General features: G+C 32.1%; 1 protein-coding gene across 1 annotated transcript; it reads left to right on the forward strand.

Moving 5' to 3' along the window:
• The first annotated feature begins 926 nt into the window (after window positions 1–926).
• Window positions 927–13,892, forward strand: LOC124533720 (cilia- and flagella-associated protein 57). The gene is made up of 22 exons (XM_047109175.1): window positions 927–1,266; window positions 1,619–1,768; window positions 4,313–4,592; window positions 4,675–4,791; window positions 5,306–5,463; window positions 5,735–5,847; window positions 6,499–6,604; window positions 6,674–6,815; window positions 7,359–7,563; window positions 7,639–7,856; window positions 7,923–8,071; window positions 8,310–8,724; window positions 8,798–8,938; window positions 9,035–9,175; window positions 9,295–9,438; window positions 9,514–9,745; window positions 9,828–10,021; window positions 10,703–10,799; window positions 11,172–11,341; window positions 11,783–11,962; window positions 13,021–13,215; window positions 13,749–13,892. Exons 1-22 carry the CDS (start codon window positions 1,202–1,204, stop codon window positions 13,872–13,874), a joined length of 3,738 nt encoding a protein of 1,245 aa, XP_046965131.1. The 5' UTR covers window positions 927–1,201; the 3' UTR covers window positions 13,875–13,892.
• The last annotated feature ends 155 nt before the right edge of the window (window positions 13,893–14,047 follow it).

Consider the following 14,047-nt stretch of genomic DNA (forward strand, 5'->3'; position numbering starts at 1 on the left):
CGCGTATGGTTAGATTGATACCTTTCATCTATAATTTCGTATATAAAAGTATTAAAGGATTTTTGTCAAAAAATAGAAAGCGGACAGAAATAGGAGAGAGGGAGAGAGGATTCTGGAAGTATACCTTAAAGAAATTCTAGACATTTACAAAGTTAACAATAGATGTTTATACAATCAAACTCTCGTGTTACAAAGCTGCGCAAATAAAGTGTTTGAAACCAGAACAACTAAATTATGTCGAAGCCTAGATTAGACACGTGAAATGAATATAAAAGTACTAATTGTATCTACGATACACGGTTACGTTTCTCGATCTTTATAACTTGTTAAATACTTCTTGTGTTCAATGTGAAATTTCATCGTTTTCATTTTAAAACAATTCCTTATTCTACTGAAAATAAATAAATGTATGTTTTATAATTTTCATTTTTTCCCCAATTTTGCGCACAACCTTATCACTCCGCTCCGAAATTTTAGAACCGAATTTTTTATCATGATAAAACGGACGCGTATTACGTCAATGTAATAAATAGCTTAAATAGTCAAGTAATTAAAATGGTTTCGTTTTACCGTTCATTTGATTCATTATTGTAAAAAGACGTTTTTTATGTAATGTCCCGTGTATACGACGGAGGAAACAGCAAGTTACTTCGGAATTGCAAAGAGGATGCTCTACTAAAGATGACATTGAGCACCAATCAGGTAGAGTGGAGATAAATGGCGTTTCAAGTCTAAGCGTTGCGCATTTTTTAACTTACAATAGTATAATTTTCAATCGACTAAATAAAGAAAATGTTTGCTTCTACTGGTTATGAATTTAGGTTAAAAATTGGATTTGAAATCCTTTGTTAAACAATAACACTATATTTTATTATTTAAGTACTTGATTCATATACTAGTTTCGGTCTGCGGCTTCGTCCGTCCACCATCATCAGCGGTATGTATTTTCCCTATAGTAAAATATTTTTTATTGAATTTGACGATGCTACATCTAAGTTGTGTCTTACTGTATATAGTAATTTTAAATATTTTAAAAAAATGGAACATCAATTAAACTTGAATCAAATCTGCCTTGTCAAACGGTTACCATAGCAACGGTAAACAATATATTGTTTCTAAAGCGAGTATCGATGAAGCTGTCTATATTTATTTGAAAGTGATTTCACTTCTTTATACAGGTTTACCTTAAAGTTTTAACATCATGGGAACTAACACTCCTCCTAATATTTCTGCACGAATATTTTACGGATTAAGAACCGACATTCAGTAAGTAGATGCATGCTGGGAAGTACCTAAATAGTATTAAACAATTGTCGCCGTCATTTTATCATGTAAATAAAGCCAGTGGAAGGTTAGCGAACTCGAGTAAATTTTTAGGTCCATGTATATCTTAGGTAGTGTAGTAAAATGTGATAGACAACAATATTAAAAAGGCACGTTTATACCGTAAAACGTATAGGTTTTGTCAAAGTAAACATAATTAGCCACAAACTACGTCCCAGCTCCATCATTACATTAGTTAAACGAAAATATGTTATTATAAATCGAATTACGTAATTACTTATGCAAAGTTGTATATCTATAATTTTAACATAGGTAAAAAAATTCAAATCTGCAGGTACAATGCTCATTATATGACAGATTCGGAGATTATCTACCCCGCTGGAGGCGTAATTGTAATTCACAATCACATTCAGAAGAAACAAAAGTTTATTCGACTTCAAGACAAACACAAACCAATTAAATCTATAGTGTTAGCACCTAACAGGTAATTATACTAATTATATTCTTCTTTTGTAACTGTTTTTTCCTTAAACCGTTACAATGAGCAAGGTATATATAGAATATTATTCATTTTGAATATAATATATTGAAGTATGTAGTTTCTTTTTCATTATTCATATACCTACATTAAAAAAAACCACGCTGTTCCACGCTGCAACTGAGTTGTCCGTCGATTCGATTCGTGTTTGCTTAGTACAGTCGATGTCAACGCGCACGTTATGTAAAACGACAAAGTCCAATCCAACTCAGCAACTTAGATTTTAACCTATGACCATCGGCTCAAGACTACCGCTGATACTTTGTTCTACAATCAAAATATTTTTTTTTTTAACAAAAATAACGAAGCTAGTGCCGAAGTGTATGATGCTTTTCAACCGACTTCCAAAAGGAGGAGGTTATCAATTCGTCTGTATTTTTTTTTTTTTTTTTTTTATGTTTGTTACCTCATAACTTTTTACTGGTTGGACCGATTTTGATAATTTTTTTTTTGTTTGAAAGGTAGTGCTTCCCGTGGGGTCCCATTTTTTTTATTTTTTTTTCCGATGATGGTATCCATGTGAAAACGACATAAGTCTTAAATTTGCATTATGTATATGCGCGACAAATAGGTGAATAACTGAAATTCACGTTAACCAATTTTGATAATTCTTTTTTTATTATAAAATATATACTTCAAGGGTAATTTGGTGAAAGTTTGGTAAGGTTCTGAGCACAGGATCCATGACAAAGTAACGGAACGGAAGGGAACGGAACAATTCTGAGGAGCACGTTAGCGATACTCGGTCGAATCTTTTATTTATAGGTTATTTGGATATTTGAGTCACCTTCCGTAATGTAGTTATGTTTATGTAATTATCATAGTCGAATATTATAATCAACTAGCTACCCACCCCGGCTTCGCACGGGTGCACTACTGATACTAAATATACTACAGAATTTGTTTATATACGACATCACATCGCAAACTTCTAAAATTATCAGTGTTTCTTTACTATATTGTTCATGTATTATATACACAAACCTTCCCCTTGAATCACACTATCTTTTAAAAAAAACCGCATCAAAATCCGTTGCGTAGATTTAAAGATATAGGGACAGAGAAAGCGACTTTGTTTTATACTATGTAGTGATGGAACTCCTATACGGCTCGCAGTTAGGGTGCGATATGGGGCAGAATTTCTTACTATCTTTAATCAAATTTTGTGTATGTGATGTGATGTCATATGATGTACGAAATATAGTTGGTCTTTTTCAAAGTTTTTTTGCTGAGTTCGATTACAGCTCTTTCGAGGGATCCTTGTAGTTTACGCCGCCTGACGTATTAAATCCGCATTTTCGAAAGTCTATTTTTGCTTTATTCGCAAGTTTCCTTTGAAATTGTCCTCGAAGTAGTTTCTAACTCATATAAACGGTACGTTTAATCTATCCATATTAAAGTTAGTCAACATCAGCTTCACTTAAAATCAAAAAATAAATAAAATTTTAACAAAAAGAAAAACCGACTTCAAACAAAACACTATTTTAAAACAAATGAATATGCACGAAAAAGTAATAAAAATAATTGCGTATTCAACATATTTTTTAGAGTCTTCTTAAGTTAAATGAAATGAAAATAATTAGACTACTTAAAAGTCGATTAACGATTATATCATGTAGTTATAATTATTGTTATATTTGGAGTCGGTGTCAGCCAATAAAACCCTACAGTATATATATATCAAAAAACATTACGAGAATACTTTAACAAATATGTTTTTTACAAATTACCTTTTACACAATAATATACTGGATCAATCAAGGGGCTCGTATCGCTTCTTTCTTTTGATTGTTGGGGCAAGGGCACCGTGGCTGACACCGGCTCCAAATATACCAATAACTATAACTACATGATATAATCGTTAATCGACTTTTAAGTAGTCTAATTATTTTCATTTCATTTAACTTAAGAAGACTCTAAAAAATATGTTGAATACGCAATTATTTTTATTACTTTTTCGTGCATATTCATTTGTTTTAAAATAGTGTTTTGTTTGAAGTCGGTTTTTCTTTTTGTTAAAATTTTATTTATATTATTTGAGAAAAAATAATAGATTTATTCGACTTGGTAGGTTTTATTTTGGCCGGTTCTGAGTGTGGTCACACATCAAAAGTTTTACCGCCAAATAGCAATGCTTAGTATTATTGTGTTCCTTGTAGTTTGAAGGCGATTGAGCCCGTGTTATAACAGGCACAAGGGACGTCTTTGTTCCTAATCACGGTGACGTGTTGGCTATGTAAGGAATGGTTTATATTTCCTACATTTGCGTATCATTTGCCTGTATAACTACCTATTTTACAATAAGTATTTATATATAAGGACAATGAAAACTAAAATTAAATAATTTATTAATAAACAAACGATATTGACAGCGTAAAAAAATAGCTATATTCCGCTTCCGTTTTAAAATTCAGATGCGAACTTTAAAAAACCTACCGAACAAAGAACGTTTAAATATATTATTACACAATACTATTATTTGGTTTGCAGACGTTGGTTGGCTTTGAATGAAATTTCTGAAGAGGGTCAAAAGCCAATAATAACAATATACGATCTCACCACTTACAAGAGACGTAAAATACTTACCGTTCCTTTCGAAAATTCGACGGCCTGTGAGTTCGCGTGTATCCAATTCACATACGACTCAAAGTATTTGGTGGCAATAACTGGCGAACCGGACTGGTATCTGTATTATTACAACTGGGACAAGGGAAAAGTGGAGAGCCATGCCAAAGCTCAAAATCCTAGCGGCCAGGGAATCGTCGAAAGCGTAAGAATTTATAGCTTCGTATTCGCACATTATGCCCGCATAAAGATGATATTTGTGTGCTATTTTTAAACTATGTTATTAGGTACAATGTAATCCGTCCGACGCAACGCTCGTGGTTATAACAGGGCCATACACTTTTCGTATTATGAATGTTTCTGAAACTGTATGGCGTCAATGGGGTTGGTGTAAAGCTGAAAATGTGAGTATACATAATATTTAATAATAATAGTAGATAGAAGTTGGAAATGGGTCGATATGTTGTAGTAACTTATCTAGGTTTTTAATTGTTTTATGGTATTTATTATAATGATTGTAAATTAAAGTAGGTATGTATCAGTAAGAGTAGCGTTGGGCTATCGATCTTAATTCTTAAGGGAACTTCTTATGTGATATTTAATGTTGTGTAATGTTAATACTATGGCGTATTATGCTCACAAAAAAGTTTATTTATGAATACTGGTACCTACTGATTATTAGATACTCACTGCGAAATTAGTCAAAAATTATTCATCATAACGCCTAAATGTTCACGAATATTTAGTCCATAATCAAACAGAAAAAATGGTGAAAGCTTTTTCAACTTTCTACTTGTTTATTAAATAATTTTTTTAAAGGATTTTAGGAAAATATTAAATATCATAACACTTATTAAAAAATATAATAAGTATATAGGTATACAGCGTGTATGAAATACGTTTAACACTTCCTTGTAGATCAATATTACCAGTTGTATGTGGTTAACATCTGATCGCATCATGTTCGGAACGGATACCGGAACCCTTATGGTAGTAGAAAACGGTGATTTGCGTCAAAATTGTATATTTCGAGCCGCTGAAGTTACAGAAATGTCACTGAAGAAAATCGAAGCTGAGTAAGTATTACAAATAAATACTTAAAAAATGAATTTCTGGTAATCAAACATAATGGTATTTGGTTAACTTTACCATATTATAATATACATATATTTAAAACTCAAAATGGAGGTAAGTAATTCTATGGAAAGGAATGAAGTGTTGCTTGCTCTTTAATATTTACGAATATTTTTTGTGTATAATATTTATTGGATTTGTTGTATGTTGAAAGCTGTTTTGTATATACTACTATGTACAGAATGTAAAATTAAAAATTGTATCTACTTAAAGGTCAGGCGAAGGTGAAAAATCAAGTTCAACGAGTGCTGAAGGTCCTGCAAGTGAGACCGGTATTGTCGAAACTGAAAACTACCCCGTTACGTGTTTGGTAAACTTTTCCAAAGGTAACATTTTATTGTATTAATTGTCAACAAAAATAACTTTTAATGATGATGATAAAAAAATAATAATAGGCTATTTGACAATGCGAAGAAAAATAAATTGTGAATTATTGTAATCAGCGTAGATTATGAGTTTAAAAATGGTTATTTACTAACGAAACTTGAAATTAATACTGAATTTATTCAAAAATCAATAAATAAAAATGCATTTTTTCAAACGTTCGTCACGTGACACAAAACGCTCCTGATTGGCCGGGCTTATGATGAAGTCACTTTCTTATAAACCTTGAGTTTCTACTATATGTACCACGGATTGAAATACAGCAAAGTGACGTCACCGACCCCATCGCAGCGCCATATTGTCCAAGTAGCGTTTTCGCGCGTTATTTAAATATGGAATTTTTGATATGATATTTTTCGGAAAACATGTACTAGAATTAAAAAAATCTACTTTTACTGCGTTCCTTAACCTCTACTAAATAATATAAAATGGATTTTAAAAACCAGTCAAATAGCCTATTATGTAGATTGTGCTTGTAGTTACACCAGTGTAACTTCACTTTATTCTTCTCTTTCACATTATTTATTTAACGATTTGAACAATATTAAGTATTGCTATAGATCTTAGAGCCATGTGGTGTTTTTCGTTAATAGGTTTCGCGTATGCATGTGGTCAAGGCTATGTACACATGTTTGAGAAGGAGACGCCACATAATTGGCGTAAGAGGAACTTATTTCGAATCTCGAAAAAATCATACAAGTAAGTTTTGTAATTAGAAAATAATTAAGAAAAATCGTTTTTTAATAATTGTTTGATGTTATCTTTTAGACACACCCGAGAACACCCATTGTGGTCACCACTCGACGCTATTCAGCACATAACAATAGATCCTAATCAAGAAACACTTCTTATCACAACTCTCAGAAAACAACTGTACTACGTCAAATTGTTTGGACAACATATGCTTCAGGTATTTAACAACAAGGGTCATTACAAAAGCTTATAATTTTACAGTACTGTTATGACCTTTTAAAAGGTATTATAAAATTATAATTTTAAAGATAGCTAATACGCTTAAGAGTCGAGATGGCCCAGTGGTTAGAACGCGTGCCTCTTAACCGATGATTGCGGGTTCAAACCCAGGCAAGCACCGCTGATTAGCACATAAATCAGCGGTGCTTGTCTGGGTTTAATTTGCCCTTATAATTCATGAGCACGAGCTCAGCGGTGAAGGAAAACATCGTGAGGAAACCTGCATGTGAAAAATTTCATAGAAATTCATGCCACATGAGAATTCCACCAACCCGCATTGGAACAGTGTGGTGGAATATGTTCCAAACCTTCTCTTCAAAGGGAGAGGAGGCCTTTGGCCCAGCAGTGGGAATTTACAGGCTGTTGTTGTTGTTGTAATACGCTTATAATTTTACAGCACTGTTATGACCTTTTAAAAGGTATTATAAAATAATTAATTGTAAATAAATATAATTAATATAAATTTTTTGTTGTCTTTTAGAACCCAGAAATAGCATTTACAGAATTAGGTCCGGCGATGCATTATGGACGAATAAATTCCCTCTCGATGTGCGCTTGGAAACCAATATTCATGACGTCTGGTGAGCAGGACAAGAGCATACGAATATGGAACTACATGACAGATGACGTGGAATTAATTAAATTGTATCAAGAAGAGATACATTGTGTATCTTTACATCCCACTGGTGACATCAGAAGCCTTATCTAGTTAATTAATTCAATTTATAAATTTTGATATTTATTAACTCTTATCACTATAGGGCTTTTCGCTATAGTGGGATTTTCAGATAAGCTGCGATTCATGGTAGTTCTAATAGATGATTTTGAAGTTATGCGAGAATTTCCAATTCGTAATTGTAAACGTGCACAGTTTAGCACCAATGGCCATCTCTTCGCAGCTGTTAATGGTCAAGTTATACAAGTTTTTTCATCGGTATCTTTTCAAAACGTATTTAATTTGAAAGGACATAATGGAAAGGTAATGTAATGTACGTTGATCATCTTTAATAGAAAATGTTGATGTTATCGTTGAGTCTTTTTTCAGATTACAAGTTTGGCGTGGTCTGCTCAAGATTTGACTTTAGTATCATGTGGCTCAGAAGGAGCTGTGTACGAATGGAATATGTCTTCAGGGCAACGAGTTGGTGAAGTCATACTTAAAACCAACCAATTTAATGCATGTGCAGTAAATAGGTACAATCATTATAAAAGCTTTTCGTCAAATATATTTCTAAACGTTTGTTTAAATTATTCAGTGTGTCAGATCAAAGAAGCGAGAATGCAACTATGTTTGTGCATACACACTCGATCAAAGTAATTTCTCATGCGCAGTTAGCAAGTTTCCGTTTCGAATGATCAACGTAGCCGGAATCGGTCAGGAGGACGATGTCCGTTTGTTTATTCAATAAGATAATTTTTGTTTACTTTTTAGCAATGGAAAAACGACATACGGCGTCGGAAGCGATGGAGAAATTAAAGAAATTGGTTCGAACACAATCCGTAGAAATTTAGCTTTAATTGGATGCGCTTTGGATACCATCTTACTGTCACGTTCCGATTTAATGTTGTTTATAACTGGTGGTGAAGGAGGTGTCACAGCCGTACAACTACCACTACTAGATAAAGCTATTTTTAATGAATTTCATATGCACAATAAAAAAGTAACTGGCATCGCTTTATCGTATGATGACCAAACTTTAGTGTCAGTGTCTGAAGACTCTTCGATCTGTTTATGGAGACTGACTAATGCTGACGGACGTGCTATAGCTCTTGACAAAGATTTTGCATATTCTAAAGAGATTTTAATTAGTAAGAAAGACTTACAAGAAAAAATTAATAGCATAAATGTTAGTATATTGAAACATTTTTTTTAATATACTACGACTGAATACATGGCGATCAACTGTATAATTGTTTTAGCTACTGAGTACAAGAATGAGTGAACTGGAAACTGAACATACGTATCAGCTGCGTCAAGCCGAAGCTGCTCAAGCCGAGAAACTAAAAGAAGTGCATGAAGGATATTGTGCAGCTATTGAAGAACTCAAAGAAAAAAATGAGGTATTGCTGATTAACAGCCTGTATTAAAATAGTGATAAATATTTAAATTTTAATATAATTTAATATGATAAGCTAATATATTTTCATGCACTGTAGCAAATGGAAAACGAGCACACTCATGAAATTGGAATGATACAACAAGATATACAAAAATTGCGATCAGGCCATGAGAGAACCCTTCAAGCCTTAGAAGCTGATTTTAATATAAGACTCATAAGTGAATATGATCGATATCAGGTAAATTGTAACGTATTTGTTATTATATTTCAAATAACTCATTTTTATAACTACTATATAATTGGTATGGAAATTATTATAGAGTATAAAAATTAAACAATAACTTAACACATTTATAGAGTCTTGAAGATAAAACAGCACGCATGAGAAAAGATTACGAACAACGATTGGAAGATCTAGCAGAAAGTAAGCGACTAGCTCTGCGGCAAATAAATGATATGTTTGAAGCGAAATTAGAAGAGAAAGACCTAGTTTTGCAAGAGGTTACTTATGATTATATTTATTTTGAAGTATTGATATTACTAATAGTTATTATACACAAAATATTTATGACTTAGTTACAAGAGCAAGCAGACATGGAAAAGAGAGAACATGAAACAATAAAGACATCCATTGAAGAAGACGCTGATCGCGAAATAATCGAAATAAGAACTGCGTACGAAGTTCAACTAAAGGAAGAAAAGGATGCCAACGTAAGATTAAAAGGAGAAACCGGGTTAATGAAGAAAAAACTTATATCTGCTAATAAAGAAATTGATGAATTCAAGCACCAAGTATCTCAACTTAAGGGTGATCATACTGAACTTCTATTATCTATATATTATGTAAAGTATTGATATACATTATTTTACTGATAGCAATCATTTTATAGCTGAACATAAACAGTTCCAAAAAGTGATATCCACACTTGAGAGGGACGTGGCAGATTTGAAAAAAGAAATATCGGAAAGAGATGGCACTATTCAAGATAAAGAGAAGAGAATATATGAATTGAAGAGGAAAAAGCAGGAGTTGGAGAAATACAAATTCGTCTTGAATTTCAAGATAACTGAATTGAAAAATCAGGTATTTGATTACTTTGAAATAAATTAAAACCTAGAATTGCGTACTCGTTACATTATAGCATGTATTTATAAAAATCACGTTGATATTTTTTACATCACATACGGGTTCGTCATATATCTACATTTTATCATGATCTAAATATTTAAGTCAGGGCCACATATATTGTTTAATGCCTATTTGTACTGTTGAAATTATATCAAGTAATTAATAGAACAATGTGTCCGCGTATTCTTTATTTGAGTTGCAAATCGACGGCCGATCGAGTAGGAGTGGTCACTGTAAAACCGAGTTTAGGAACTGTCATTTCGCCACTCATGGGGTGACTGATAATACAGTTTTGATGATTGACGGTAGAACACACGATGAGTAAGCAGAAATCCCTAATATTATAATCCTAATATTATGTGATTACGTACAGTTAGCCAAATTATATACCTAGCTTAGCTCTTTATAGAATCTAATTGAAATTTCGGCTATGCATTAGATTGCCCCTAAGGAAAATACAATACGAGAATTAAAAGTTCAGATAGACGACATGGAAAACGAAGAACTCAAACTATTGAACACTAAACATGATCTGGGTATGATTTAGCTTTGAAGGCTTTCCGATAGACTTAGTTTAGAAACACTACACGTCAAAAAGTTACAGCTGTTTTAATTATTCGATCGTTTTGACCGCAGATAGAGCCATTAGAGCGCGAAATTAAAATGAAAAAGTTACGTATCCTTGAGCTGGAAGTATCTTTAGAAACACTTCTAAAGCAAAAAGATTTTCGCGGTAATAAAATTAATATTCAGTTGTAATTTTTTAAATTAATCACATATTTCATTAACTGCACTTATTTTATTTATATAATATTACTGAACGTAGTAAAAGTAGTAGATTTCCCCTTCAAATGGAAAGGAAGCCTTAGCCCAGCGCTGGGGCATTTACAGGCTTCCAAAATTGTGCTTTACTGAAAACATTTGTATAGATGTGTGTTATAGTGCACCTGGTATTTGAGCACTATGCACTACAATATAACTCGTGCTTCTTAGTTCTTTGAGATTATTGGAGATTATTGTAGTTAGATTATTAATTGTAGATTAGCTAGATTATATAAATATATATACATGAATTTGCTGTTTATTATTATAATACACATTTCAGAACTAAAGATCAGTCAGTTAAACGAGAAGTTGACATCGGCGAAAAAGGATTTTCTGAATGAAGCGAATAGGAATTTAACTTTAAAGAACACGTTGAAGAAAATCAAAATCGATCTTCATAACATGACGGCTAATTTTCAAGATCCGACTCAGTTGAAACTTAGCGTTAAGGTGAGATTGTTAATCGTATTGTATTATTTTAATAGCAATTACAATTATAAAAATAATTAAAAGTTCTTTCCCAAAAAGACCAACAGTTCAATATTTCTTATCTATAAGACATATCTTTAACATAATTTATGTAACTTTAAATTGAAGAAAAAACATAAAAATAGGTCCCATTTATATCAAGCATCCATTTCTTTTTAAGAATGAACCAGCTATTATATATTATTAAATTAGAATAATTCGAACGTTCTCTACCGTTTATTTTTACGTTTTTGTATGTTATTAATTTTGTGTCACTTTCTTTTTTTGTTCTTGTTGGTGGTGTGCAATAAAGTATAATTAATTCATTCATTTTTTATGCCAATATTACATAGAAATAAATGTAATACCAGTAACTTCAATTACATACTAACTTTTGCATATGCTTATGTAATTGTTACACAGGCACTCTTTCAAAAATACGTCGAGGACATAGATTTCGTACGAAGTCGAATCGCCGAGGACGAAGCTATAAGAGAATTCAACCGACAACGTGATCACCTCGAGAAGCAGGTGGCCGCGCTCAAAATGCAGCTGTCCAAGTCTTTGGATGGATCGAAGAGCGATATTCGAAAGATCATGGATGTACGTACTTGGAACATTATAGTATCTAGATTTTACTCGATGTTTCAAATCAAATCAAATCAAAGTATACTTTATTCAAGTGGTCTTTTACAAGCACTTTTGAATCGTCATTTAACAATTAAGTGAAGCTACCTACAGAAAGTAGATTCTACCGAGAAGAACCGGCAAGAAACTCAGTAGTTACTCTTACATCACATATTCTACCGCCACGAAGCAATTGGTATTGTTGTGTTCCGGTTTAAAGGCGAATGTTTTAGTCTAACCTGCACAAGGGACATAACAATTTAATTATTCTCTTTGTCACCAAAATTAAAGATGTACCTACCTTCTCTGTAATTTGGCATAATATTACTCACACTCCAGGGTGACTGGAAGAGATCTCTCATAGAGATAAGCTTTCCTATGTATCACTTTGTTCCTTTGTTATTCATTTTTTTTTCTGTGTTACTTGTTTTTGGTACATGGATAAATAAAGTAATAAAATCCATAGGTATAATGTAACATGAAGTATTGGTGCAATAAAGCATAAGTATAAAAATATTATATAATATAAATATAAAAACGATCTCAGTTGCAAAGGTTGGAGCCACTATACTATGAAATAATAAAGTAATTTCCTAACTTCCTAAGTTTTGCTGCACACTCATAGGTTTCCACAATTATAGACTTTATATATTTTTTGTTTCCTTTTTGAAATTAATAATTAATCCTGTTGCTGACACACATTGTATATTTTGGAGATAACTATTGTCAATTCCTTAGGCGACGAATTAATTTATAAGAATGAAAATGCGTCAAACAAACTTTAACTATTTCTTTCTTTCTGCATTAACCACAGCATTTGTTTTACTCTTTGTATCCGAAAACATCGTACACTTATCCAAACATAGCATGGTGGAATAAGCTTCACACCAAGAGCATAAGAGATGACGCCTTTCCCAGCAGTGTGACGCTTAAAGGCATTCTTAAATAAAATTTCAAAATTAGTTAATATCGTTGAATTATTTTGCCTTTATACCAACAATAGTAGTCTTATTTTATTTACTATATTTTTACAGGAAAACTGCACGTTACTATCAGAAATAAACAATCTGCGCACTGAACTTAAGTCTACGAGGACAAAATGCTTTCAAATGGAATCGATTCTTGGTCTGTCGGCGCGGTACATTCCGCCCACCGCAGCGCGCGCCAAGCTCAAACACGTCACAGAAGACCGACAACATCTTGATGAAAAGTATAAACAGAAAATTGAGGTACAAATTTGTTCATATAAAAATATTGTCTTCTTAACCAAGACGATAGTAACTTTAATCCATAGCGATAGGAATTAAATAATGAAATAACACTCATAAGAAACTGAGAAGATTCTAATTTTAAAATGAATCTAAATATTACTGTAATGATTTTTTTTATCGTCAATGATTTAAATCTATTATGTAAGTTGAGAGCTTATATCGTCCCAGAAAAAAAATTATACTATTTATTTCATACTAAAAACAGCATTAATTTAAAGAGTCAGAAAATAAAAAAATGAAAGGCGATAGTTAGTAATATCCACTCTTGAAAACATATTTGTAATATTGCACAGTTTTAAAGTAAATAACCTTGCGAAGGTCATATTTATCGAACCTTGTAATTTTATAGCCCTTCCAATACATTAACAGATACATAATTGTGATAGCAACAGTTTATGTAATATTTCAAAATCATCTACATAACTATAACAATAATCAAGTCACTGTGAAGACATTGAGTGAGATAATAATTTCAATACAATATCTTTCAGGAAAGGGAAGAAATAATAGTTGCCCTTAAAGAAGAAAATGAACGTCTTCTCAGCAAGGCTCGTTGTGTCGATGAAAAACAAAGCGGAGACAAAGAACATGATCATGAAAAAACAGAAAAGTTGTAATAAATTTTGTTTTAAATATAATGGCTTTTAATTTTTTAGTGACTCATGTTTTTCCTTTAATGAAAACAAACGCTATATAAAATAAATACAAATAATGGATTCTCATATGTAAAAAGTAAGTTTGTCATGGTGTCGCTTAAATTTTTTTCTGTATATTGTATTGTTAACAAAAT

The sequence above is a fragment of the Vanessa cardui genome, chromosome 1, assembly GCF_905220365.1.
Source record: "Vanessa cardui chromosome 1, ilVanCard2.1, whole genome shotgun sequence".
In the NCBI taxonomy this organism is placed as follows: domain Eukaryota; kingdom Metazoa; phylum Arthropoda; class Insecta; order Lepidoptera; family Nymphalidae; genus Vanessa; species Vanessa cardui.

What these genes read in the sequence shown, in the direction of transcription:
- LOC124533720 (XM_047109175.1), top strand. Translation starts at nt 1,202, where the DNA reads ATGGGAACTAACACTCCTCCTAATATTTCTGCACGAATATTTTACGGA. An exon ending in GCCAGGGAATCGTCGAAAGC is followed by an intron (nt 4,593 to 4,674) that starts GTAAGAATTTAT and finishes CTATGTTATTAG; the next exon opens with GTACAATGTAATCCGTCCGA. An exon ending in TGAAAGGACATAATGGAAAG is followed by an intron (nt 7,857 to 7,922) that starts GTAATGTAATGT and finishes GTCTTTTTTCAG; the next exon opens with ATTACAAGTTTGGCGTGGTC.